This window comes from Acyrthosiphon pisum, chromosome A2, assembly GCF_005508785.2.
Source record: "Acyrthosiphon pisum isolate AL4f chromosome A2, pea_aphid_22Mar2018_4r6ur, whole genome shotgun sequence".
NCBI classification, from domain to species: Eukaryota; Metazoa; Arthropoda; class Insecta; order Hemiptera; family Aphididae; genus Acyrthosiphon; species Acyrthosiphon pisum.
In genome coordinates this window covers 31,521,132-31,547,133 of record NC_042495.1, presented here as the reverse complement: position 1 = coordinate 31,547,133, position 26,002 = coordinate 31,521,132, and the positions used below count along the sequence as shown (strand labels likewise).

At 31.8% G+C, this 26,002-nt stretch overlaps 1 protein-coding gene across 1 annotated transcript in view; it reads right to left on the bottom strand.

The window, feature by feature from the left end:
• Positions 1 to 26,002, bottom strand: part of LOC100163944 (tetraspanin-2A) — a 324,826-nt gene that overhangs the window by 36,776 nt on the left and 262,048 nt on the right. The window contains exon 3 of the mRNA XM_029490321.1: positions 21,516 to 21,692. Coding sequence (XP_029346181.1) covers positions 21,516 to 21,692 — 177 coding nt within the window. The remainder of the gene's footprint in view (positions 1 to 21,515; positions 21,693 to 26,002) is intronic.

Genomic DNA, 26,002 nt, shown 5'->3' with positions numbered 1-26,002 from the left:
AAATAGTCTCGTAAGAATTAGCGATCGCGTCCCTAATCGGGGAGGGGGGCGGGGCTTCTGCCGTTAAAATCCTATTTTTTCCGAAGCATTAATGAACAATATACAGTTTAGTGAATTCTATGCGACCGGCGGTTTTAAATCGGATTTCGTCGGGACAGTCTGCAGCCCACCGCACCGTCCGTGCATTGCTCTCGATATAATATATACGTAATTACGTATTACATTGTTTTATTGTTGAAGAGTGGTAGTCGATAAGTCATCGGCCGAGCACGAGCGGCGGCCGCGATCACTGTACACCGCGTTTCTGATGCCAATGGAGGTGAGGTTAGGGTGCTGTGTACACGATGCAAATCCACGCTAACTAGCTGCTAATTGCCAGGTCGTTGAGCGACTATAGACAGTGTGTGGCGCAGTTCGAACTTCTCTCTATATATTTGTGCAAAGGCCCTCGGGACGATGGGTTTTCGACCGCTCGCCGAGATAATTCAATTGACGGGCGGTCGGGCGGCGTCTCGTCAGGCTCGCCGGCTGCAAGCGGCTGTATATTAATACAGTCAGTAGAAATGTGTTTTGTAGATACTAACAATATCAGCGCCCTATAGAGTCATCGATGCAGCTGTGTACCCGATGGACAGTGCGTATGATGTCATGACGTATGAGAACGATACCATCAAGGATGGGTATTGACGAGTTAAAAAGTGAAAGTTAAGTTGAAAAGTTAATTTAATTTTAATTTTTTAACGTTACTAGTTTCTTTTGGCTTTTCATTAACTTAACTTTTGACTAAATAAATTTCTTTTTTAATTAACGTGAAATTAACCAATTAGTTTTTCGTCTTAAGAAGTAAGATTAAGTTGATTTATTTTGTTTATAATTTAATTATATTTCACTATTTGGGTCTATTTTGTTTTCATGTCAAAAAATATTAACCATGAATTGTTTAAAGTTAGAAATTGATATCATTCGAATCTAACTTATATGGAAATACTGTATTAAGCATAAACACTATACTCTATGATTCAGTTTTGGATTGGAAAAAAATTAAATACGCTAGTGTTGTATAAACCAATTAAATTTTTTTTTTAACTTTGAAAAGTTAACAAAAATTGTGTATTGACTTATAATACTTAACTGAGTTAACCTATAGTTAAATTATCTTTTAACTTTTAACCTTTTATTATTGATGCATATTAGCTTAACTGAGTTAAAAAAAAAATCATTAATTTTCCCAGCCTTGGATAGTATTATAATAAATTAGGTCAACACATGACGATGGAAAAGCTGCTTTATAGGCTCGTTCGCGACTTGTCAATTGTTTTATTTACCCTGTTTTTAGAACGAATTATTGCGTGTGCCAATTATAACAAAGTAATCGCGGGCTTATTGTTCGTACAATACACTGTACCGCAGTAAATGTTCAGAATATCATGGACCTATTGTTGGAAGTTAAACGGTAATAAGTATTAAATATTCATATTTGCACTATCGTGAAGATCATTTTTGGACGTCAACATAGCTATATGACTTAAGATTTTGTCTTTCGAGTGTTCGTGGTAAAATTCATTATTTTAATCACAGATACGAAGTATTGATGGTCTAAAAACGGTAATGATCTAACCATTTGGAAAATATTTAAGCAATTAAACACAATACATTGGTACATAAGTAAGTAACAACTCAGAGTGTCGAGGGTTTATGATAAAAAAAAATTTTCTTCTGAAAACCCTATACCTATAATACCTAGGTGGAACAAATTTATATTTTCATAGTGTTCAAAAGTAGTTGTAAGCAAACAATAATACTCAAACCGTTGAAAGTCGACCACCGGTTAGTGAAAGTCACGTTAGCCTATTATTGTGTACAATCGAACAATAATAACTGAACATTCATATTTGTAATCTTTGAGCTCTATTTGAACCTCAAAACAATACGACTTACAAATGTGTAATTCTACTTTCAACGTAATACGCATTACCTAGCTGCAGGTTAGGTTTAGGGCATTTATGTCTTGTTCAGACACTTTAATACTTTGACCATTTGAACATAATTAAAGCATTTAAGCGCAGTAGAATCATGATATTAAATATACAGTTAACTCAGTGTATGAAGGGTAGGCATGGGATAAAAAAAGATTTCCTTCTGAAAAACCTATACCTATAATACCCAAATGGATCAAATCGATATTTTCATGGGATTGTTTGCAACTTCTAAAGTACAGTTGTAAACAAACAGTGAAAATCGAACCGTTGATTCGACTATCGGCGAGTGGAGGTCACGTTAGCTATTGGCTGCCCATTGTGTACAATTGAACAATAATAACTGAACATTCATGTTTGCATTAAGCTCTTTTTAAACCTCAACCAAACAGTACGACTTACGAATTTAGATTTTTACTTTTCGTCGTAAAATGCATTTATATACGGCTGTAGGTTAGGTTTAGGGCATTTATGTTTAGTCCAGACACTTTAATACTCTTACCATTTGAACATAATTAAAGCATTTAAACACAGTACAATCATGATGTTAAATATACAGTTAACTCACTGTATGAAGGGTAGGCATGGGATAAAAAAAAGATTTCCTTCTGAAAATCCTATACCTATAATACCTAAATGGATCAAATCGATATTTTCATGGGTTTGCTTGCAACTTCAAAAGTATAGTTGTAAACAAACAATAAAAATCAAACAGTTGAAAGTCGACCACCGGTGGTTGGAGGTCACGTTACCTATTGGCTGCCTATTGTGTACAATTGAACAATAATAACTAAACATTTATATCTGTAATCTTTGATATATTTTTAAGCCCCGACAAAACGGTACTACTCATACGAATTTGGCTTTCTACTTTACGTCGTAAAATGCATTATAGCCGCTGCTGCAAGTAGTTGACGGTCAATTAATATTTGCAACTATCTAACCACTTGAACATAATTTATGCAATTAAACGCAATGCGTGTTAATAATGTTATAGGTTAGGAAACGGTTAGGTAGTTATAAGTCAGCGTGTCGAGGGTGTCAGAAAAAAAATAGATTTCTTGTGAAAATCCATTGTATACGAGGGGATCGACTCGATGTTTGTATAGGTCTGTTTGGCAACTTCAAAAGTAGTTGTAAACAAACAATAAAAATCAAACCACCGATAGTCGACCACTGGTCACGTTAGCAGCTATAATATGGCGGCCACAGCGTTGGGAGCGTTTTGCACAGACATATTACATCGTTAGGACTTTGTTTATATTTCGTTCGCATTTACTGCTCGTAATAAGCAAATTGTAAAGATAAATAATATATTATAATTAGTTGGCACGATACCATTTTACTGCCTAGATTTCGTGTTTCTCGGTAAAATAATGAACAAGATAAACGCGATTCCGTGCGTAATTATTTTATAATATAATGCGCTTAAAATGTAATAGGTAGTTATTTTTATCATTAGACAGTCATTATATTAGTCGAATTTAAAATAAAATAATATAATATATTATGTAGAGGAGAAAAATAATTATGAATTGATGGCTTGATGTGGTACGGTCCGTACACTCAACTGCGGAAACACTTTGAGTGTACGTATCGGCCTGTATTGCTTGCTTCCAGATGGGTGACCACCTGCGATTTTCAGCAACAAACCCTTGCCACGCGTACGGACGTGTTTCGACCAACCGTTCCTCCCCCTACAAACAACCTACAAATTGACCAACTTTTAATGCACAATACACTACACCAGAGTTATTCCAACATTTTCTTTACGCGGATCCTTCGCTTATTGACAACGTTTTGGCGGCTCTCCAATTTGTGAAGACAGAAAATGTTTTAATTTTAAATCATTTATAATAATATTATAATCTATGTATTATAATATACAAATCACGCATACAATGAGTTTACGTGCAACGCACACCAATACTACTGAGCCGATTTTGATAAGATTACGCTGAATGAGTGCGATTTGGTCCAGATTAAAATTTAGGACAGTTGTTATCGGGAGGGAAATGTCTGTTTACTGATGGTCGACTACCTAGGTATGAGCAGAGATGACTGTTCCCCGGCCGTCAGAGAATGATGGATTAAAATATTTTTTTACGAACAGGAGGCGGTGGTCGAATCCGTCGTAATAGTTTGAGCTGTCGCCGAACACATGAGTTCAAGTTCGTATCAAGAGGCGAACCTAAACAATATGTGCACACATATGATGATAACAATAATAATAATAATAATAATAACGCATTGTTGTCCTATTGTGTCAACCGCGACGGTCGCAACGAGATGTCTGCGACGATGACGCCTGTCTGTCTGCGGAAGTTCACACGCGAAATCGAATTTCGCAACGATGTACCAATCATTATCATATTTTTACTCTGACGAAAATAAACAAAACCACGTAAGCCCCCACACGCACGTTTTGTACTTATAGTTTTCGTCTGCCGACAAAACGTTCGTGCGCGGTACGTGCACGTTACGGCGTACCGGGTTAGTGGTAATCCGCGGGACGAAAGGGGCGCCGTACGGGCGTCGACCTGAACCTGGCGAACGGTTGTTTGTAGAAGGATTTTAAAGTGGCTTTTCACAGTATAGGTGTGCGTATATTGTTTGTTTTCGATGCTTAACGCTTTTTTATTTATTTTTTCGTTTATTTTTTTCGTACGACCTTTGGCTGGAAGAGTCGGCCAGAGCACGTTTTAGTGTGGATATAGTGCCTTACGCAGCAGCAGCAACAGCGGATGTATCACGAAGTCGGACGACGAAAACAAATGTCTGAAATAACTCCAACCAAACTAAAACGTAGCAGCTTGTATACGTGTGTTGTAATTAAAAAATATATTGTACGCCATCGAATCACCGACACGTCGTTATACATAAATTGTCAAGGCTGGGCATTAACGAGTTAAAAAATTAATGTTAATTTATTTTAAATTCTTAACTTAACTAGTTACTTTTGGCTTTTCATTAACTTAACTGTTAACTTACTAAATTTATTTTTTAAGTAACGTGAAATTAACGAATTCATTTTTCATTTTAAGCAGGAAGTTAAGTTGATTTATTTATTTATAATTTAATTAAATTTCACTATTTGGGCCTATTTTGTTTTCATGTCACAAAATATTAACCATGCATTTTTTAAAGTTAGTAATTTATATCATTCGAATCTAATTTATATGGAAACACTGTATAAATTATACATATAAACACTATAGACTATTATTTAGTTTTAGGTTGGAAAAAAAATGAAGTACGCTAGCGTTTTATAGACAAATTAACTTTTTTTTAACTTAATAAAAAGTTAACAAAAATTGTGCATTCATTTTTAACTTAACTGAGTTAAAAAAAATCATAAACTTGTCAAGCCTTGTAAATTGTACGTATCTGTAAATGGAACGATTTCGTATCGATTTCCTATGCTTCAGACTAAGTTCAGAGTGGTCAACAAAATATTTTGATTTTTTCTCCGCTTAAAATAATACGGTGATTCTAATCGCCCGTTTATCTCAGATATTAAAATAAAACCTAAATGAATATATAATAAAAAAAAGCGAATAAGTGGATGTGACTCTGCTGTACAGTAGGCTACAAGTGAGTCAAGTATAATGGATTGTATTAAGTTTCAACTCAATGATATAATATCATTGTATACGAAAAACGATTCTGAGTGGACTCGGTTTGTCAGTCTGGATATTTTTTATTATTATTATTTATTATCTATAGTTTGTAAGTAGTTGAATTAATACTATAATTAATTACAACAAAATAACTAAAAACGTTTTTTATTATTTTATTTTATTTAAATTATTTTTTATTCGTTTTTATGGTGATAAACAAAGCGTTAGAAATAAAAATCCCATTTTTAGTAGTTTTTTTCCCGTGGCATTAAATAATTATTGAGAAAAATCGAAAAATGACCTCTTTAAAGTACACCTTGATCAAATTTGCTAAAAGGTAAAATACTATAAATTTTTGAAATCAAAGCACTCCCCCGGTAGACATTTTTAAACAGGATAAAAAAAAAAAATAAACACCTTTGTAAAACCACTAGACTATCCCTCACTCCGGTCAGAATCTAAAATAAATTCTCAGATGAATTTTAAACACAAACATTATAGTCGCACATACCACGTGTGGTGTGATTAAAAAATATAATGTACGCTATCGATTCTCCGACACGTCGCTTATACATTAATTGTACGCTTCACTATCTATAATGTCACGAATTCGTATCGATTTTCTACACTTTGGAGTGGTCGACAAAATATCTTGACTTTTTTCTCCGTTTAAAATAATACGATGATCCACGTGTAGCTGAAATTACCAAATTTAGTGTAGATATTGTAATGACCCATCGAGTATAAAAGGTATATATTGGTAGAGGGCGATATCTTTATAGGTAAAGAAGACGTATTTTCTCATAAAGTATTGACTTTGACTATAACGAGCTTTGACTGGAAGAGACGGCCACGTTAAGCACGCGGTAAAAGTATTCGGTTTGAATAGTGCCTACACCGGGGGTTAAAGTGGGAAAAAATTCCAGAAGGGACTAATGTTTCCATATAGTTTTAAGCGTTCCATATATAATTTTATGTATAATGTCTAATGTATAAAATCCTAATTTGTTAAAGGAGACGCTTTTTAACCATTGTCAGAGGTAGGGGGACTGAGTTCTCCTGCTCCCCTCCACTTTAACCCTTGGCCTACACGTATACTGCATCTGATCGTAAGGTCAGACGGAAAAATAAAACCAAAATAAATATTAAAAAAATATAAATACTCTGATAAGACTCGAAAATTCAAGTGGCACGTTTCGTTTAGTTAAATAATAAAACAGACGCCATCGATACTCTAACAGCGAGTTAGAAGTCTTGAAAAGTTAGAGTCTAACACATCGTTATGCATATTCTATATAGCTGACTCCAACCTCTATGTTTCCCGTAAAAAGAAACAAATTAAAAAAATTGTTGTGTATAAAACTCAGCCTCCCGGGTACGCACAATGTGCGACAGCATATCAAGTAGGCATATCAAGTAGTGTGCGAAAATTCGATTTTATGCATGCTTGCACCTAGGGTTGTCAAATGCCATGAAATTAATTTATTTGAAATATTTCCAATGGTCATCTTCAATAGTTTCAAAGATAAAATTTAAAAAAACCTATTGTTTTTTACTTATTTACTAAAAAATATAATCAAATTTAAAAATAAAATATGTGCAGTTCTTGTCTCTGTGAGTCTTATAAAAAAAAAAAAAAACAGATTTATGATAATATATTTACTATCTCAGGAGACAACACCAATAAATAAATCCTCGTATGTGACTATCATCTCAAAATGTCATCAATTCTTATCGAGTTTAATATAAATATTACTGATTTAACGTAAATCGTATCGAGCATATTAAGATGCGTGTACCGTGCAATTATTTTAAAGGCAAAAAAAGCGTTTTCAAATAAATTGTTAAATTTGACTTTAATTTGACCTTTGACTGGCCACGTTCGGCACGTGGTAAAAGTATTTAGTTTGAAAAGTGCCAACACGTGTACAATTGCAGTGGGTGTATCTTGCGGTCGGAGGGCAAAATCAAATCGAAGTCAAAATAAATATTATTCACAAAATGTAAATACTCCGACGAATTTCAAACGGAAACGTTCGAGTGGTACCACGTGTGATGGAGCAATTAAAAAATAATATTATAATGCACTCCATCGACCATCTAACTATTTTACTAATTATTATACTTTTACAGTGGCGTACCCGGTTTTTTTTTTTTTTTATGGTTAGGGGATATGAGTTGTCGACTTTTCTCAGAATATTCGCGTTGTATAGCGGTAAATCCATCGCTCTATCGTACATTTTATACCAAAAAAACAAACCAAAGAGGGTGGATATGATAACCACCCGTCAACACTTCCCTGTAAATTTACAATACTTATATCAATATTTGCAAATGTCTTGAATTCCAACGCACTGTGCAGCTACAAGCGACGCACCATACGAATCCCGAAATAGTTTTCAAAACATTTGGCATGTCTTAAAGTGGTCATTACATTTTGATTTTTTCTATTTATTCAAAACAAATTGATTATTGTCGTCCGCCGTTCAAATTACCAATATTTAGTGTAAATTGTACTCGTGCATTGCGTTGCAGACGTATACAGGAAGCGATTATTTTATAGGCCAACATTATTTGTTTTTCATAATTTTTTTAACTTAACCCATTGGTTAATATTTTATTATAATTATGACTCGTAAATAGAACATAATTTTTTAATGGAAAAAATGATATTTTCTAGAATATTTTTTATGGTTGTATTGCAATACGTTGTTTGTAAATGTCTTGAATTTCAACGCACTATGTGACTACAATCGACACACAATACGAATTCCGAAATGTTTTTCAAAAAAATTGGTATGTTTTAGAGTGGTCATCACGTTTTGATTTTTTTCTGTTTATTCCAAATAATGCGATTATCGTCATCCGCAATAATTAAAATTACCAATATTTAGTGTAAATATTATTATACTCATGAATTGCGTTATAGACTTACACAGGGTGACTATTTTGAAGGTCACCGTTTTCTCATAAAGTACATTGACTTTGGGAAATATATTTTGTTTTTTCATAATTCATTCGATCAAGTAACTTAACGCAATAGTTAACATTTTAGATTCATCTCAACGTCATAAAAAAAAAAGCAGGTAGTGGATGTCGCTCTGCTGTACAGTAGATTACAAGTGGATCATTGTATAATGGTTGTATTAGACTTGAATTCAATGATATCACATCATTGTATAAGAAAAACGATTCTGAGCGGAGACGGTTTGTCAGTCTGGATATTTTATATTTGTTATTATTTATTTTATCATGTAAGTTGAATTAATATTAAAATATTATAATTTATTCGTTTCTATAGTGATAACCAAAGCGTTAGAAATTAAAAACCCAAATTTAGCGTTTTTTCGTAATTCTCCGGTGGTTTTTCCCGTGGCATTAAATAACTATTGAGAAAATCGGAAAATGACCTCTCTAAAGTACCACCCTGATCCAATTTTCTAAAAGATAAGGTATCTACTATATTTTTAAATCAAAACACTCCTTCTGGAAGACATTTTTTATACAGGATATAAAAAAAAAATAAATAAATAAAGACCATTGTAAAAACAATAGCTTCCTCGCTCCGCTCAGAATCTAAAATTATATTTTCTAGCATATTTTTTATGGTTGTCATTTTTGAATTATTTGAATAACAGCATACAATGACATTTTTAACTCCATTCAGATATTATTTATACGTGGAAATCATTGATGTTACAAAATACATAAAAAACAGTACCTAGTTGATGTATATACTAGGTACATTTTTTAAAACAGGATTTCATTTTTTTTTTTCATTTTTACAGCAAATTCCAACATAATAATGTATTAATATATATCTACTGAATTCAGTTATGGACTATGATAGCAGCAAAGTGTATTGTGTAATATACACGATTTTATTTTTATTATATATTATTATTATTATTGTGCATTCATTTTTCCTGAATTTCCCGGATGCTCGAGAACTGTAGTGATTTACAAAGACTTTTTTTTTTTTTTTAAAGCATTTTTCTCTTTTCTTTTCATTTATTTTATTTTTTATTTTTATACTCCTGAAGAATAGCTGAATCCATTCTTTATTGTTCGTTCCTGATAATATATTATTTTACCAGAATTTTGTCGTCATTCGCTCTTTGGAACTGGTAGCAAACAGATATTAATATGTTACGGTTATAAATGGCAATTCTTCCATAAAGTATTACACCGCAGTGCTATCCCATTATCCAATTTAATGTGACTCCTCTGGGGTAACAACATTTCGGTAGTACACATAACTTTCGGTCTTGTTGTTTACGCGTTGTCGTGAAAACGTGAAAAAGTTTTAATTTCGAGAGTGATCGTCGGTATTTTATAATGATATTATTTTCGATTCAAGATAATATCACGTAAGAGTGTAAGACTTGTGTGCGCAATATTATATGACAGTTGAGTGTGTCATACTCTTTTTAGGCCAGTCAAACCCAAGTCGGTATATGGTTTTTAGCATAAAGAGTTATTGTTCAAATCATAGATTATTCTCACCGTATACACTCTTTTAATTGTTCAAATTTAAATCATCGTTGCATATGTTTACGTCTGTGGAAAGTATTAATTGTATTACACATCTTTGAGTGAACTTTGATCATAGATAAAAATTTGTTGAACACATTATTAAGTAAATTATCTTATTAGAAAATGATCGTTTCGATGGCTTAAAAATATGCCAACTAGTCGTTGAGAATAGATATTTGATATGGATTATCAAACTTGAATTTCCTTTTTCTTGGCAATCTGGACCTGCCTTCTCGTTCGCTTCGATGTCGCTATGTCCAGAAATCCGGATTAGAGTGATTAGTGTTTATGTATATTCTCAAGCACGATTGAAAAATCGCGGAAGACTTTTAAATATCATCTGATTATTTTGTAGGTCGTAAATTAATTAATTGTGATTTTGTTTTTTATGATGTATTTCGATTTTATAATATCTCGCTTTTATTGAGCTTTAGTGTTCTACAGAAGTCGTTACAAAATACCTTTTATAATAATAAGTAGGTATGAAAAAAAAAAAATAATATGAAATAATTTCGTCGGAATGTCATAATTCAGGTAGGTAGCTGATGAAATATTCAGCATCTCGTAGTGGATATAACTACACGCTGAAGCTGCGTTTCATTATACTGCGTAAAATCTACGTACAGCAATTGAAAATAGTTTTAATTAATATTATGATAAATATTTTATCAAAATATCATACAAAAATATGTACGCGCTCGACTCGTGACAATGCAACACGCGTACGTTTAATTAAAAAACCGGCAACAAACAAATGGATTTAATATCGGTATTTACCAACGGTAGGTATGTAACAATATTACCGTCATTGTCGACGTCAAACACAATAAAATATAATATCGTAGAACAAAGTTCCACGTTTGCGGTGTTTACTCTTTAAACGCATATTTCAGGTAGATGCCTACTTTAAGGCACATACGCAAATAGTGTTATAGATTTGTCAGTGAACGTTTTATTTTTTTTTTTTTTTAGTAAGGTCAGTTTTAAAACGAATTGTAACGGATGTGTAACGACACCGATAAACAAAAACTGTAAACATAATAGCCGGGCTTGAATTTCAGAAATATAGTAAGAAATAAACTATTAAAAAAACCGAAACCGAAAAAAAAACCAAAAACGAACAACATTTGATCCCGGTATTATAATCTAAAACCGAAACCGACAAAAATTGGAAACCGGTATTAAATTTCAAAACCGAAACCAGAAATATAATATTTAAAAAATGATATTTTTTTGAAAATCACTGGTAACATTTTGGAAAGTTTAATTTACACAACAGGCGATTTGAATGTGATCCGCGGTTTTAATAAATTAATAAACTAAGAATTAACGTAAGTAGTCCAGGGCTTGAAACCGATTATAAAAACCAGTATAAACCGTTTATAAACCAAAACCGAAAACAGAATTTAAAACGAAACCAGTACAGTAGAACCTCATTAATCCGGACTAATTGGGGCTCTAGGTTAGTATTATAGTTTAAAACCAAAACAGGAAAAAATTTGAAACCCGTATACAAAATCGAAACCAAGTACCGGTGTTGACAAATTAAAATCAGCATCGAAACGATTAAAAGCTGGAATACAAAGTCGAAACCGAAATTTTTTCAATCGGTTTCATACCTTTCATCGTATTATACACATAAAGTCATAGATAACAAAGAATGGACACGACATACCCGCGGATGGCGCGGTCCCGAAGTAGACTGTCTTTTATCAGTAGCGAGGCGATTTGTTTACACACTACAATTAGATGATAACTGATACGCAATAACGCACATTGAACTATATTCATTGTTTTAAATACTAAGGATCGAATTGTGGTTACGTACAATACATTCGACAACAATTATAAATTGTACTCCTAATAATTCAGACAGTGGTAGGTACAATACGAGACGTGTTGTTTGTCAATCGTTGGAATTAAAAAGTACTTGAAACCGCATAACAAGCACTGATTATAATGATATACAGTTTTCATATTATAATCATAGTGATCTGAGGTATAAGCTATAAATTGCAAATAGGTTTTTGTTTTTTTTTTTACCATAACAGTGGTAACTGACTCGTCGTAGCTTATTATTGTATAATTTTTAGACGTCATCGGCTCATCATGATTTGTCACATGTCAAAATGATGTAAACAAATCGCCTCATGATAACTGAAAGACCTAGCATGTATATATGTCTGGTATTGGAATGTCATATCCATTCTTAATTTTCCATACTTAACACGTTTGGTCTTTTTGTTTTTTACACAAAACCAGTGCAGTAAAATATTTTTTTTTTTGATTTTCATTGGATACACACAATACGTAATGAATAATGATTGATATGATTATGAAGACTAGTAAACAAAAAAAATATTTGTAAGTCAAAAACTTCTTTAGAAAAAAAACGGGGCAATATGTCACCCGGTATAAAATTGTACAAGTCAGTCAATATACATTTTGATGTTTCCTAATTATTTACGCAACCTTTAAAATATTTTGACAACTATACTATTTTCCTGAAAATGGTTTCACCATAGCTAGGAAATATTTTTATGCTGTGTGGCACACTTACGTATAGACTTCACGGTGTACCGCAGGTATATTGCTTATACCTGATAATATACTGTTGCGAATCTCAGGGACAACGCCGGTCGAGTGGCCATATTCATTGAAATACAATATATTTTACACTTCAAAAGACATTGCTCCCACGGCGCGTCACATCCAAAAGGAGTCGAAAAATCAGAATTTTTTTCCCGGGCAACGGAAAAGTGTAGATAAGTCTTGAACACCGTACACCGAATATAAATTACGAATCGCACAACGTTTTGGTCGTATAGACCTGGTACATTTAACGGGCGACGAAGTGCACGGAATCAGCTATAATAGTTATATATTATTATTTATAAATTTACGAGAGACGAGTCAGGGTAAAACGATAGGAAATCCGTGTCTATAGGTTAGCCCAAGTAATACAGTTTGTTTTTTCCGCCGTATTTTCACAACGTTTTCAGTGAACAGGAAAACAAAATTTCAATTTACTGGACGTTTAGAACATTTTCGATTATATACGGGAACTACACGGACTCGAATGGCTGAATTTTCGAAGATGCATCGCGATTGTACGTCATCGTGGTATAATAAGACGACACTTGATACCGTTTCCGGTTGAACAATTCGGCTTTGTAACAGCTGTACTTTAGGAATATATGTATCGTCGAAACGATCTGAGCGTATCGAATACACAACGGAAATTGGTTTGTTTGACTTTGTTCTGTTTATGATGTCCGTAAAAGCTGTGCTTTATCTCTAACGCGTTTCTGAATGGGGGAAAATAAAATAAAACGGTAAGTCTGTCGTCGTGGTATACCTACCCATAATACTATATTATATTATTATATTATTGTTATGGTAACCGGGCGTAAAAGAGAAACACGCGACGTTAATCGTTGTTTATGATATTAATTGATAACGTATTTGATAAGATATAATAAACGTCACACCTAATATTATAAGTCTTAAGATTTTTAAATTTTCGAGTGTAATCGTTTATTCGGATTTTGGTTTTGGGTGCTCTTACTTGATACTCGAAAATCGATCAATAACCGTTGTTATTCTCGGGTTAAGGTCACGGAGCCTGTGCATTTTTAGTACGAGAAACATGTCTAACAGGAAAAACTCTCACGCCCTATAGACAAGTCTATGATTTTTGTTAATACATTTTTTTTTTTTTTTTTTAAATGAAGAGAATATTTTTCAGATTGGACCAAAACCTGATTTTTAAAATTTTCAGAACCAGTGCTTGAAAACATAAATATTATTTTCAGATTTCGATTTTGTTTTTGATTACCAGTGTTGATTTTTTTCGATTTTGTTTTTGGTTTTGGTATCGATTTCGGTTTTTAACGGTTCTTACCGACATTAAAAATCTTTATTAAATATCGGTTTCAAGCCCTGTTCAGAACCTGTGTACAATTATAATTATGCACGCCATCGCTGTCGGCCGCTCATCATCTAAAATTTAGAGATATTCTAAACGACTTCTATTCATTTACAAACGCATTGAGACAATTCTTCGGGTACCCAACTGCACAGGGATAATAATAGGTATATCATAATAAAAACTGTTATACCACGGTACTCCGGCTCAAACCTCCCGAACACTCTGCTAATTGGAAAGCTCGTGACCAGGTACCTCTGTGATTATACCTCAGACCAACCCGACGAAGACGATTAAAACTTTGGGTCGTCCTAATCCGACGACAGCTAGCCCGATATCGAAGACTTTAACGAATTTCGGCGGTGAACCGTTCCGTTTAAACAAAAGAGGCGCAACCACCCCCTCCCCCATCCCTAATCATGGTGACCGAGTCAACGTTTAAAATACGTTTTAATCCCTTCTGTCGTATTACGATAATATGAACATAATGTTATTACCACGGCCGGTAATGTGTGACGCAAAATAATAACAACGTAATTCCGTCGGGTACCTATATGTACAACAATTCGAGCTGCGTGTGCATAAAATATGATATAGGCACTAATAACGTCGTTCGTAAAATGGAATTACCCCGCTGCTAGTTGGTTGTTCGTTATCGATGAAAAATACATATCACTCGGCTGGCGCGTTTATCGGATTACGTTTTGATTTCGTTAAAACCGAGTGGGACCTACCCACATCATATCGCAGGTATGGCATAATAATAACCACCATCGAATTCGGTTCGTTTGCGTCACATTTGATATTGTTTTTGATACACGACACTTTGGCGGCGTAGAGTGTCGGGGGGTGAGAGGACGAGGGGATCCGCGTCGGGTGTGCTCTCGTCGGGGCCACGTGCTCCCCCGTTCGTTCGGCGGGATTAAAATTGAATATTTTCCGCGAAAATTTGAAAACTAATAACGTCTATAATGGCAGTGGCTGGTACTATATGTATGACTATTATAATGCGCTCGCTCGCGCTCTATATCGAAAATAATTAATAAAATAATTACACTCTCGTCGTATTTCACCGAACACGGCGGCGCGGCGGCGGTGTCGCATACGCGCCCCAACTATAATATTATATACGCGCACATAAAGCGTAGGTATATATAAATATACATTATATACATAGGTATTTGGGTTTATGTGCGTTGTAACAATATAATATGACGATAAATAGTGTGCGATGTAATTATTTTGCGTATGCGCAGTATAGGTACGCGCGCGACGCCAATGACGACGGAATTAATTTCAACGTTTTATCACATCCACACGGTCGGGTCGGTGGGGGTGAAATACGTATTATTTTGGAAAATTGGAATATTAGTGTTGTACGGGGGGGTCGTGGGCGTTGTTGACTCGCGTTGACGGCCAAAACTCAGTTTTACACGAACCGCACGAAATAAACATATTGTTTATTTGAAATAGCAAAAATAACGTAGTTATTCTTCAATTAATATTACGCTATTGCGTGCCAGTGTAAATCTGTGTACCCGGCGGCTATTGTATCAGAAAAACAAAATGTGTATGTTGCTCAAACGATTATCTTCGGCGGGGCTTGAAACCGATTGAAAAAATTTCGGTTTCGATTTTGCATACTGGTTTTTGATTTTTTTTCGATTTTGGTTTCAATTTTTCAATACCGGTACTAGGAAATTTCGGGTTTGGTTTCGATTTCGTATACCGGCTTACAATTTTTTTTTCGGCTTTGATTTTAAACGGTTTATACCTACTGGTTTCTAAAATTGGTTTCAAGCCCAGGACTATTTATGTTCATTCGTTGTTTATTAATTTATTTGAATCTCGAGATCACATTCAAATCCCCTTTTTTTTAAAGTAAACTTTCCAAAATGTTCAAAATCGGTGATTTTCAAAAAAAATACCGTTTTTTGTATATTATATTTTTGGTTTTGGTTTTAGATTATAATACCGGTATTCAATTTTTTTCGGTTTCGGTTATTTAACGGTTTATACCGTTTTCTGAAATTGGTTTTGAAACTAAAATTTTTATAATAATACTGCGTTTTATCCACCAATAAAATATAATGTTTTCCTTCCGTCAATACCCATCCACCCATATGTTTTGAGGGGTTGCCCGAGTGATACTTGGGACCTATGTTTCTGAATTTACTTAGCTTACTTAACTACTATTGCTTACACTTAGCTACAAACCAGTGTACACTGATATAATAAGCCAAGACGACGGAATTAATTGAAAAATGTTATTTACATTTACACCGTCAGGGTGAAATCAGTATTGTTTTCGAAAATGTTAATATCAGTGTTGTAGGGAAGTAGTTCAAGTAGTTGTTTTCAACAATAAAACATATTATGTTAAACCCAACGCACTCGCGTTGACTGATAAGGCTCGCGTGTTTTTGTTTTAAAAAAAATGTATATAATATTTGAACCATTTTATACGAGCTATAAATTCATATAGGAACATTTTGTAAAATATAGAAAAAAAATAACGTGTAGGTACCTGCTCTTCAAACATACTTTGTGCACAAGCCCGTTGGCTTGAATCAGAAAAAAAAATCAGTGTTGCTTGAATAATTGTAGGTGACCTACCCCTCATAGAGTGTTTTTATACCTACCGATGAAATATACTATATTCCTTCTATTGATGCCCCCACCTAACCACATTTAAGTCTGAGCAAGACTTGGGCACTATGCTACACGCCGCGCACTTCCAAACTGCGACGATCACCTAATTTATAACCTATGACATAACATGATTGCATTTGATTGTCAAATTAAAAAAATTAGATGATGGGGAGCCCCTTGATTGTACGGTGTCATAACATATTTCAAACACTTCGGTACCACTGTCCACACGCACGCGCGTTGACAGCTGAAACTCGGATGTTTTTTTCTTAAAAATTTTACATGTTTTTCTCTTTTAGATTCTGAGCGGAGCGAGGAAGCTAGTGGTTTAACAATAGTGTTTATTTTTTATTCTTTTTTTTTTATCCTGTATACGAAATATCTACCAGAAGGCACTACTTAGATAAGCCAAAAGTCTCCCTTGTTTATTGTGCCCATGACGTTTTCTATATCATGTTTATTGTTTACATAACTGATAACAGATTCATTACACAACTCTTCACATCGAGTTGATGGAAGTTTACTCGAACTATTTGTCTTAGCTGTTCCTTTTCACGCGCGTGTAATACTGTAATGTATACCTACCCTGAAGAAATTGTGTTTACTGTGCATTATAATATCGTCATACGCAGTGCTGATTCGGTCTCGTTAATAATACCTACTCACTCTCAAAATAGGTGCCTCTTACGATGAGCTGCATAATAATATGTGTGAGCAGCTAGTCGACTTGCCAAGCATTCATCCATTTTTCTGCATCTCATAGGCGTTTTATTATATTATAATTTTAAAGCGAGTTATGAACAGGGTCGTTGTGTTTAAAACACAATGTTTTGAACAACTTGTTACAAAACACGAATTTTTTTCATTGTTTAAAACGAATAAAACAGTGTACAATCCAAGTGATCATTGTGTTTTTTTTTTTTTTTGATTTATTATTAATTATAAATAATAATAGATATCCTTTAGAAAACAAGTTTAAGTGCTCAATAATTGTATCTATTACCATCTTTAATTTTAATTTTTTTTTTAATTTTACTGACTATATTATTAAATTTAAAATTTTTTTTACTTATTGTAATTTACATAAAATTATAATATCCACATAATACATCAATTCAGAAAATATTTAAAACACATTTCAAATACTTTTAAGATATAAAATAAGTAATAAATAAACTGTGAAACATAATATCATACATTATGGCATGTTGGAATATTATGAGTAAATTTTATTATATTAAATTAAAAATAAGTTATTTTAAATATATACTGTATAAAACATTGTTTTTAATTACTAACAGCTCATACAATTTATTTAAAAAAAAAAAAAAAAAATTAAATAAATAATACAGTTTATTTTGATTTTTTTTTTTTCAAAAATGAAAAAACACGCTAATTCTGGTTATGAGTATTTCAAGATAGATATATAAAAACAATTTATAATTTTAAAATACTCATACATAATCTGCTTTAAAATTAAAATATAATGAGCAATCTATGAGGTGCCTTAGATAATAGTCTTATCTTTCAATGTTTTTAAGAGGTATAAATCACTCCAGTTTTAGACATTGTTATGATAAAAAAAATACCCACAAACCCACAAATCTGATAATGTTTTTAGCGTCAAGTTCGATAATAGGACGATTTACTGTAGTTTTTAAATTAACGAGTTCAAACGTATCTGAAAATGTGTAATGCTACGCAATTATAAGAGGGGGGGGGGGGGAACAAAATAAATGCCAGTGTTACGTCATCTTAATAAAAAGATCGAATTCACATGTTGGTGCTGAGGATAAAAGTTGTATTTGAAAATTGTTTTACAAAATATAAAATTTAAATTGGATTTAATACCTATGTTCGGAAAATGTTTTGAATTCATAAAATGTTTATAGGTTAGTATTAATTAATGTCAGTTTCACATTATAATCATAATATTATCTTATACAAACCTATGCGAATTGTTTTATTAGTTATTATCGTCAAATTTCGTTTCGATTCAACGACATTTTCAAAAAAGTCTTCTGCTTCAAATTATTTAGAAAAATGGGTGTTGTAACAAATATGTTTGTATTGCCACATGATGCATCAATAAGCTTAACAATCGAATTATTTGAAAATATAAACTGTAAGTTTATGCTTAAATACGCAATAAGTTTGTATTCGAATAAATAAATAACCAAATAAATGAATGGGTGGGGGCTTATATTTTTATTGAAATATCAATACTTTTGAAACGTTTTTAAAATTGAATTTTTCTTACTTTCTTCGTCGTTTTTGAGCTAAACATTATTGGCTTCAATGACTATTATAGTAACAATGTAGCATAATATAATACAGTTAACTGTTCACTTGACATTTTTTTTTTTTTTTTTGTCAAAGCTTCGACATAAAAATTAAATTGAACTTTGATATCAGACAGTACTCAACTACAAAAAAGTACTTACAAGATTTTATGTCTGGTGACAACATAATATGATTCCTTTCATTTATATTTCACAACTGTTCTAAGTATTAATATTATATATTGTTATAAAGGTTGACAATATAACTCAAGTTGAAATATTATGTGCAATGATGTGAGGTGATGCAAATAATTTGAATTTTTAAACATACCTATATCAACAATTAGAATGCATTATATTCGCTTAACAATAAAAAATAAAGGTAGAACAACAATTGATTTAGTAACATACGTTGATGCGTTGATGAATCGCCATAACGTAAAATTGTTTTTAATTAAAAAAATACGCAAAACCATAAGAACAGGTATTAACGAACAATACGAACAAAATACATTATAATAGGTACCTATACAAAATATGTATTATTATTATTATTGTTGTGATAGTATTTTTATATTAAATTTTTTTTTATCGACTAATAAAGAGAAATGCGCATAAAATGTAAAGGGCAGCATTAAAAAATACCCACTTGTGTTATATACCTGTATAGTTTTTTTTTTGTTCAGACAAAATGATTTTTTTTATTTACGGTGGTAAAAATAAGAAGTATTTAGTGTACATCAGTGAGTAGAGTTTATTTATTTGTTTTGGTTTTATTTCTCATAAAAATTATATTTTCAATTTATTATTATTTAATTTTTATTGTTGAATTATTTTATGATTTTTTTTACATATTTGAGTATTCAATCAATGTCAGTCTTGTGAAAAAAAAAACCCTGGTAACAGTGCAGCTAACTACAACAATAAGTACATATGATTTGCGTTTGAATTTAGGTCATAGTGCAGACAAATAAAATACATTTCTTTATTGTTAGTTTCATCCGGAAACCTTAGCAGTCCTTTGTGTTAAAAAACATAATATACATACGATGTTCAACGGAAATAATTATTTTTCATATGGGACAGGTATATTAATATCGGTATATTGTTCATTGTTCGGGATTTTGAAGATATTATATTATATTTTATAATATACTTTTCTTTTATTGCCTTTTTAATAAAAGTTAAAAATATTTTTTTAGTTTTTTTTTTTAATATTATTGTCATAAAAAATGTTGCATGGAATAATATTTATTATCTATATGGCGAGATAATATTATTATGACGTCAGTTTAAAACAGTACATATTAAATATATTATCAATACAAATTCAGAAATTCGTCATATCGTGTTGTCAAATAACATCCATTGTGATGTAGACATATTATAGTCCATTAACCATGATATTATATATTTATAAAAAAAAATAATATATTTTAAACAATAATTATGAGACTTAATAATATTAACGAAATATGTGCATGTAGCTAATCAATAAAATACAAATAAAATGCTATCCGTTGCATCCGTTGTATCATCAGCTGAGAAGGGATGAATCGTTTTGGTTCATTAAAAAATAAAAATGTTCATAGTAGGCAAAATGAAGTTTTTACGGTAAGAAAAATTTGAAAAGTGAACCGGAAAATTGGAAAATTTGGAAAAAACTGAAAGGCCTTTTTCCATGAGATTAGAACGTATAATTTTGATATTCGGTCAATATAATATTTTTAACCAGCGTTGATTTATCCGAAGTTAACAGACTCAAAAATTCCTGGACCGTTTTCAAGAAAAAGTTGTAGGAATAAATTCGTTAATCCGTGGATGGTGTTATCCCAATACGTAGTTAAAGAGTATAGCTCAGCCTCAGTGGTCACACATTGGTTACACATTATATAACTATTGTAATTATTAGTAGAAAGACGAGATAGATTTTTTTTTGTTTTAATTATATTTATAAAAAAAATAATCTTTGGCACGGGCTACGCTGGCGGGAAAACTAGTATATAATATAAATATATTCAATATGTAGATTTAAATGTATTTAAAATAAAGTTCCTATAGTTTTTTAAAAAAAGTTGATCGTAAAAACAATTATTAGTGATTTCATTTTTGTCAAATAAAAATTATTCAGTCGTAAAACATTTTGAAATCAAAAAGTATACATTTTTTGTAAATATTTTATGAGAATTTCGTTTTGTTAAAATTTAAATATTTTTTAAAAATGTTTTTATTTTCAAATGAATGGGTCTTGCTTGCATCAGGGCCAATGTTTTTTTCAATCGAATGATTTCTAAAAACCAGATTTAGAAATCAGCTGGTTTAAAATGTTCAAAATAAACATTAAATCAGGTTTTATTTTTCAGTATCAAATTTTAAAAAAAACATTTCATGCTTAGCTTTACGTCTGTTAACGAAATAAAAATTAAAACGATTCGATTAGAACAAAAGTTATTTAATTTGTCGGGTAATCCTGCCACGCCAAGTAGAACCATTTTTCTGGTGAAATTATTTTTTTACTCACAGATTCTTGGATCATGTTCAGCGTGTTCGTGGCGTACTCGTTTTGCGATTGCATTATTAAGTTCGTCATACTTTCCCTGATCGATGACACGATCCCAGACCCCGTCGTGGTGTTTTCCAGCAATACAGCTGATCCCAATAAGAGGACGAAGAACGAAAACAGATGTACACCGGCGTTCTGAAAGCACAAAAAAAAAACATTAACTACAATACAGCGTAGTTAGAGAGACTTTATATACAAGAGAGTGGCCAGCTCAGTGAACATTTTTTATTGGCTGGCTGTTATCATTGATAAGAGACGCAATTTTCCGTCCGAATTTGTTTATATTTTACCAATGTTGAATACATTAATCGTCAATTTATCGCTATTGGTTTTTACACGACAATTACATTTTAATACTAATATAATACAATTAAAATTAACTTATCTATTATTATTTATTATTTACATTGTTTTGTTGCATAATTATATATTACCCGAAATCATATTTTGATTATAGACTATGGGTATGTATTATATAAGTTGAGATCTATAGGTATACCTAACCATGACTAAATAAACAGGTATGATCACCAAAAACCCAATTTTTCCTATCACTCCGCATTTTCCCCAGACTCGACCGAAACAGTAAAATTCCTATATAATTGTAGTGGGAATAATATTTTTTTCCCATGAGTTTTCCACGATATTAGTTTTTCTTCCAAGTCTGGGGAAATATAAAATATGTGTGCAGTAATCTAGCGATCATGCCGGTTTATTTAGTCATGTACCTATCTAGTTAGTATACCCATTATGGTATATCATATTATATAATAATTTTTTGGTGTGCAGTCACCATATTTCTTTTACATTTTATAAAATGACTACTAGTTATATCATATTATTTTCTATTTTATGCTTTTTAGATTTAAAAAAACGCGGTAATTTTTTGGACAAAACATGGCTGCTGTATTCCCAGTTGGCCACTCTCTAAGTATAGGTATACAATAGTCTTTATCATATTTTTTTATTTTCTATGAAATATTATCATCAATATTATACTCGTTTTATCGCCAGCTTTGTAATTTCCAACTGTTTTATTTATATTATTATTTTATCTGGGAAACTGGATTCTATAGGAACGTTTGTGTTGACAAAGATTTTTCCGTGGTATCAGATTTTAATTATTTACATTTTACAAAGGCATTGACTGTTGTAGTTGCGTTTATTTGTTTTTTTTTCTATTCATTTTTGCTGTGTAACACGGCGTATGGTATAGGCAAACGGGGTACATAAATGACGTGCTGTACATTAAAATAATAATTATAGTACAAAGTAGTGTAATAATAATAATATGTTAAACGCAGTTTTAAATTATTTATTTCGTAATAGAAATGATAAAATATATTTACGAGAATGTCATAATAAGCTCTATATGTCGATTGCAATTTTAATTGGTACTTTATCGTATCGACTCCATTATGCTTAGAGATGTTCACTTAAACCGTGATGATTTCCAATCGACTACTACAATTGAAGGGTGGAAATGCAAAAGGTGGTATTGCCAAAAACTAAAATGTTCACAAATCAAGAAAAACGGTAATACATTTTCTGACGACTATAAACATTCAGAATAAGTTTATTTATATGTAAAAAATAAAAACTAAACGATTGACAGTGTCAAAATAAATCTACCTAAATTGTAAACATTGTTTTTAATGCTTTAAAAATTTCGTGTCAGACCAAAACGTGGTATTGCAGGTTTTGAAAAGGTAATGGTAATATCACGTTTTAAAGTTGTTCCTATTTCTGTTGATACAAAACGCATTATTTCCTGCAATACCACGTTTTGAAGAAAAATTCAATATTGCCAATACCACGTTTTGCAATGATATCAAGTATGCTTCAATACTAATAACATGGTCAATAATACGTTTTGACTTTAACATGATTGAATATGTAATACAACGTTTTGCATTGACATTAAATGTGGCAATATCACATTATGCATTGAACATCAGTTCTAAAATCGATTTTATTCATAAAAGTAATCGATATAATTTAATTCTGACTGCAAAATCGAATTCCTCACATTTTTTTCCAAAAGAATCGATGTTTAACTCGATTTTCGAAATATTGGCAATACCACGTATTGCATTTGCACCCTTCAATTATTAATACTATAGAGTGTTCCACGAAGGAAGATAAAAAATCGGGGAAGGTCTACGATATATAATAAGCTCCCATAATACAAGGGGATTTTTTTAAACACGCTCATATCCTATGTTTTTTTTGGTTTTTGATATTGCATGCATTCAAATTATGATTTTTGGGATTTTAAAATAAACTTTAAGACCGAATACTGCAGATTTATAATATGTACCACTTAAAATATTACAACGATGGTCCTGTGACAATATAAATTTCTTTTTTTCAAATAGGAGCCCCCTTTTTCACTTTTAATTATTCGGCAGTTATTTTTGGTTTGATCAAATGTATCTAAATTACAATTCGAGCAATGTAGTTTTTTACTTTGTGTACTAATATGTCAATGGTAACGAGTGAAGTAAGTGTTTAATATGCTTGGATGATATGAAAATGTTAGTAATTGAAAGATCATTTCAATATAAATAATTTGTAAAATTGATCCAAATATAATAAATACTACACATAGTATTATGTTTAAATTATATTTTTGTAAAAGCATGTTTGAGGTTTATCATCCTGGGTATGAACATTTTAATAACTTAGAAACTACTCATTAGAATTTCGATTTAGATACATTCACATTTTCAAGAAAAGCATAAACTAAATCAGTGTTTCTCAACTTGTGGTACTACACGCGGAAAGGTCGTAAGTGGTACGCTAAGAAAATTACCCTTTATACAAAAAATTGGAAAGGATCATTATCACAATAAAATATTTTATTTGATTTATTTGATATTGATAATAATATTAATAACAATCGTTAATATTTAATGTTCTTTTTATGCATTAAATACTTATATTATCATAATTTTGTAGTTCCTAATAAAATAAATGTACGAACATGTAAAATAAAGTATTCATTTTTGATAAACAGTAAAAAAATAATCATTATTTGGTAAGTGGTAGGTAAAATTTTCAAACTGTGTATGTGGTACGTGGATATAAAAAGGTTGAAAACCACTGCACTAAATAATTCGCAGTAAAAAGGGGTGGAGGTCGCTATTGAAAAATGGAAGTAATTGTATCGACACAAGATACTCCTTAAATAATAGTTACAACAAATATGAGAATTTTGAAAACATGATCTTTAGGTATACTTAAAATATCAGAATTTGAATAAATGTTCTATTATGGTGGGGGGGGGGGAATGCTTAAAATATCGCGATGCGTATTAATTATTTGAAATAAATCCGTCCATCGTTATTACGAAACAAAATTCCGTTATTTTTACCGTCCAACCAGAATTCATAGAAGTCATAACATAGTTTATCTTCATAATATATGATAAAACAAAAGAAAATTATTAAAGTCGATTAGGCGTACATTTTGTAAATTAAAATGTTTTTTCTCCCAACTACTATATCACGCTATTATTATACTGTCGGTAGAACGTTTTACCGGGGGGCAAAACAGGTGAGCAACCCCTCCCCGTTTCGGTAATGCGTTTCACCCCATATTATGTATAATTCACGTGACGGAAATCTGTCGTCAGATGGTTGCTGCACTTAGTGTCACCTCGTCCCTGCGGTCATGATCGATCGACACGGTTTTCGATACATCCGCATGTCGTCGCACACATCAGCACATGTCAAGTTAATAACAGCTCAGGCCTCAGGGCTGGTTTTGTGGTTGTGCGGTAGGGGGGGTGTGGGTTGAACGGCAATTACCCGGCGGTATCACACCAGATAAAACGATTGAGACAAAAAACGCATTATATTTGTACATAATAATATTATGTATAAATAGAAAAATAATCTCAAATATTACCATACGACTACTTCATTGATTTTTAATCGAAAGGACGTCGATTTTATCGGAATAATTTATTTTATGACTTAAACTTAGTGTTATTAATATAAAAAAAGGCGGGTAAGTCGTGGATGTCGCTCTGCTGTACAGTAGGTTACAAGTGGGTTACTGTAATGGATGGAATTAAATTTGAATCCAATGATATTATATCATTGTATACGAAAAACGATTCTGAACGGAGATGATTTGTCAGTCTAGGATATATTATTTTTAAAGAAAAACTTATGGAGAACCTTGTACCAAATTTTAAAAACTTAGTTATAAAAGAAAAAATTTTTACGATTTTTCAACCACTAAATTACTTGCAAATTTTCGCAATTTTGACATATTTCGTATAAATTTGAACTTTAAATGCTTATAAATAAAAATTGTGACAATGTATTCCTTTTATTTTGCAACTGCTATTGTAAAAATATGTTAGGAGCCTTGTATTAAATTTCCAAATCTTAGAATTAAAAAGAAAAACTTTTATGAATTTCTGTCTAAGATAA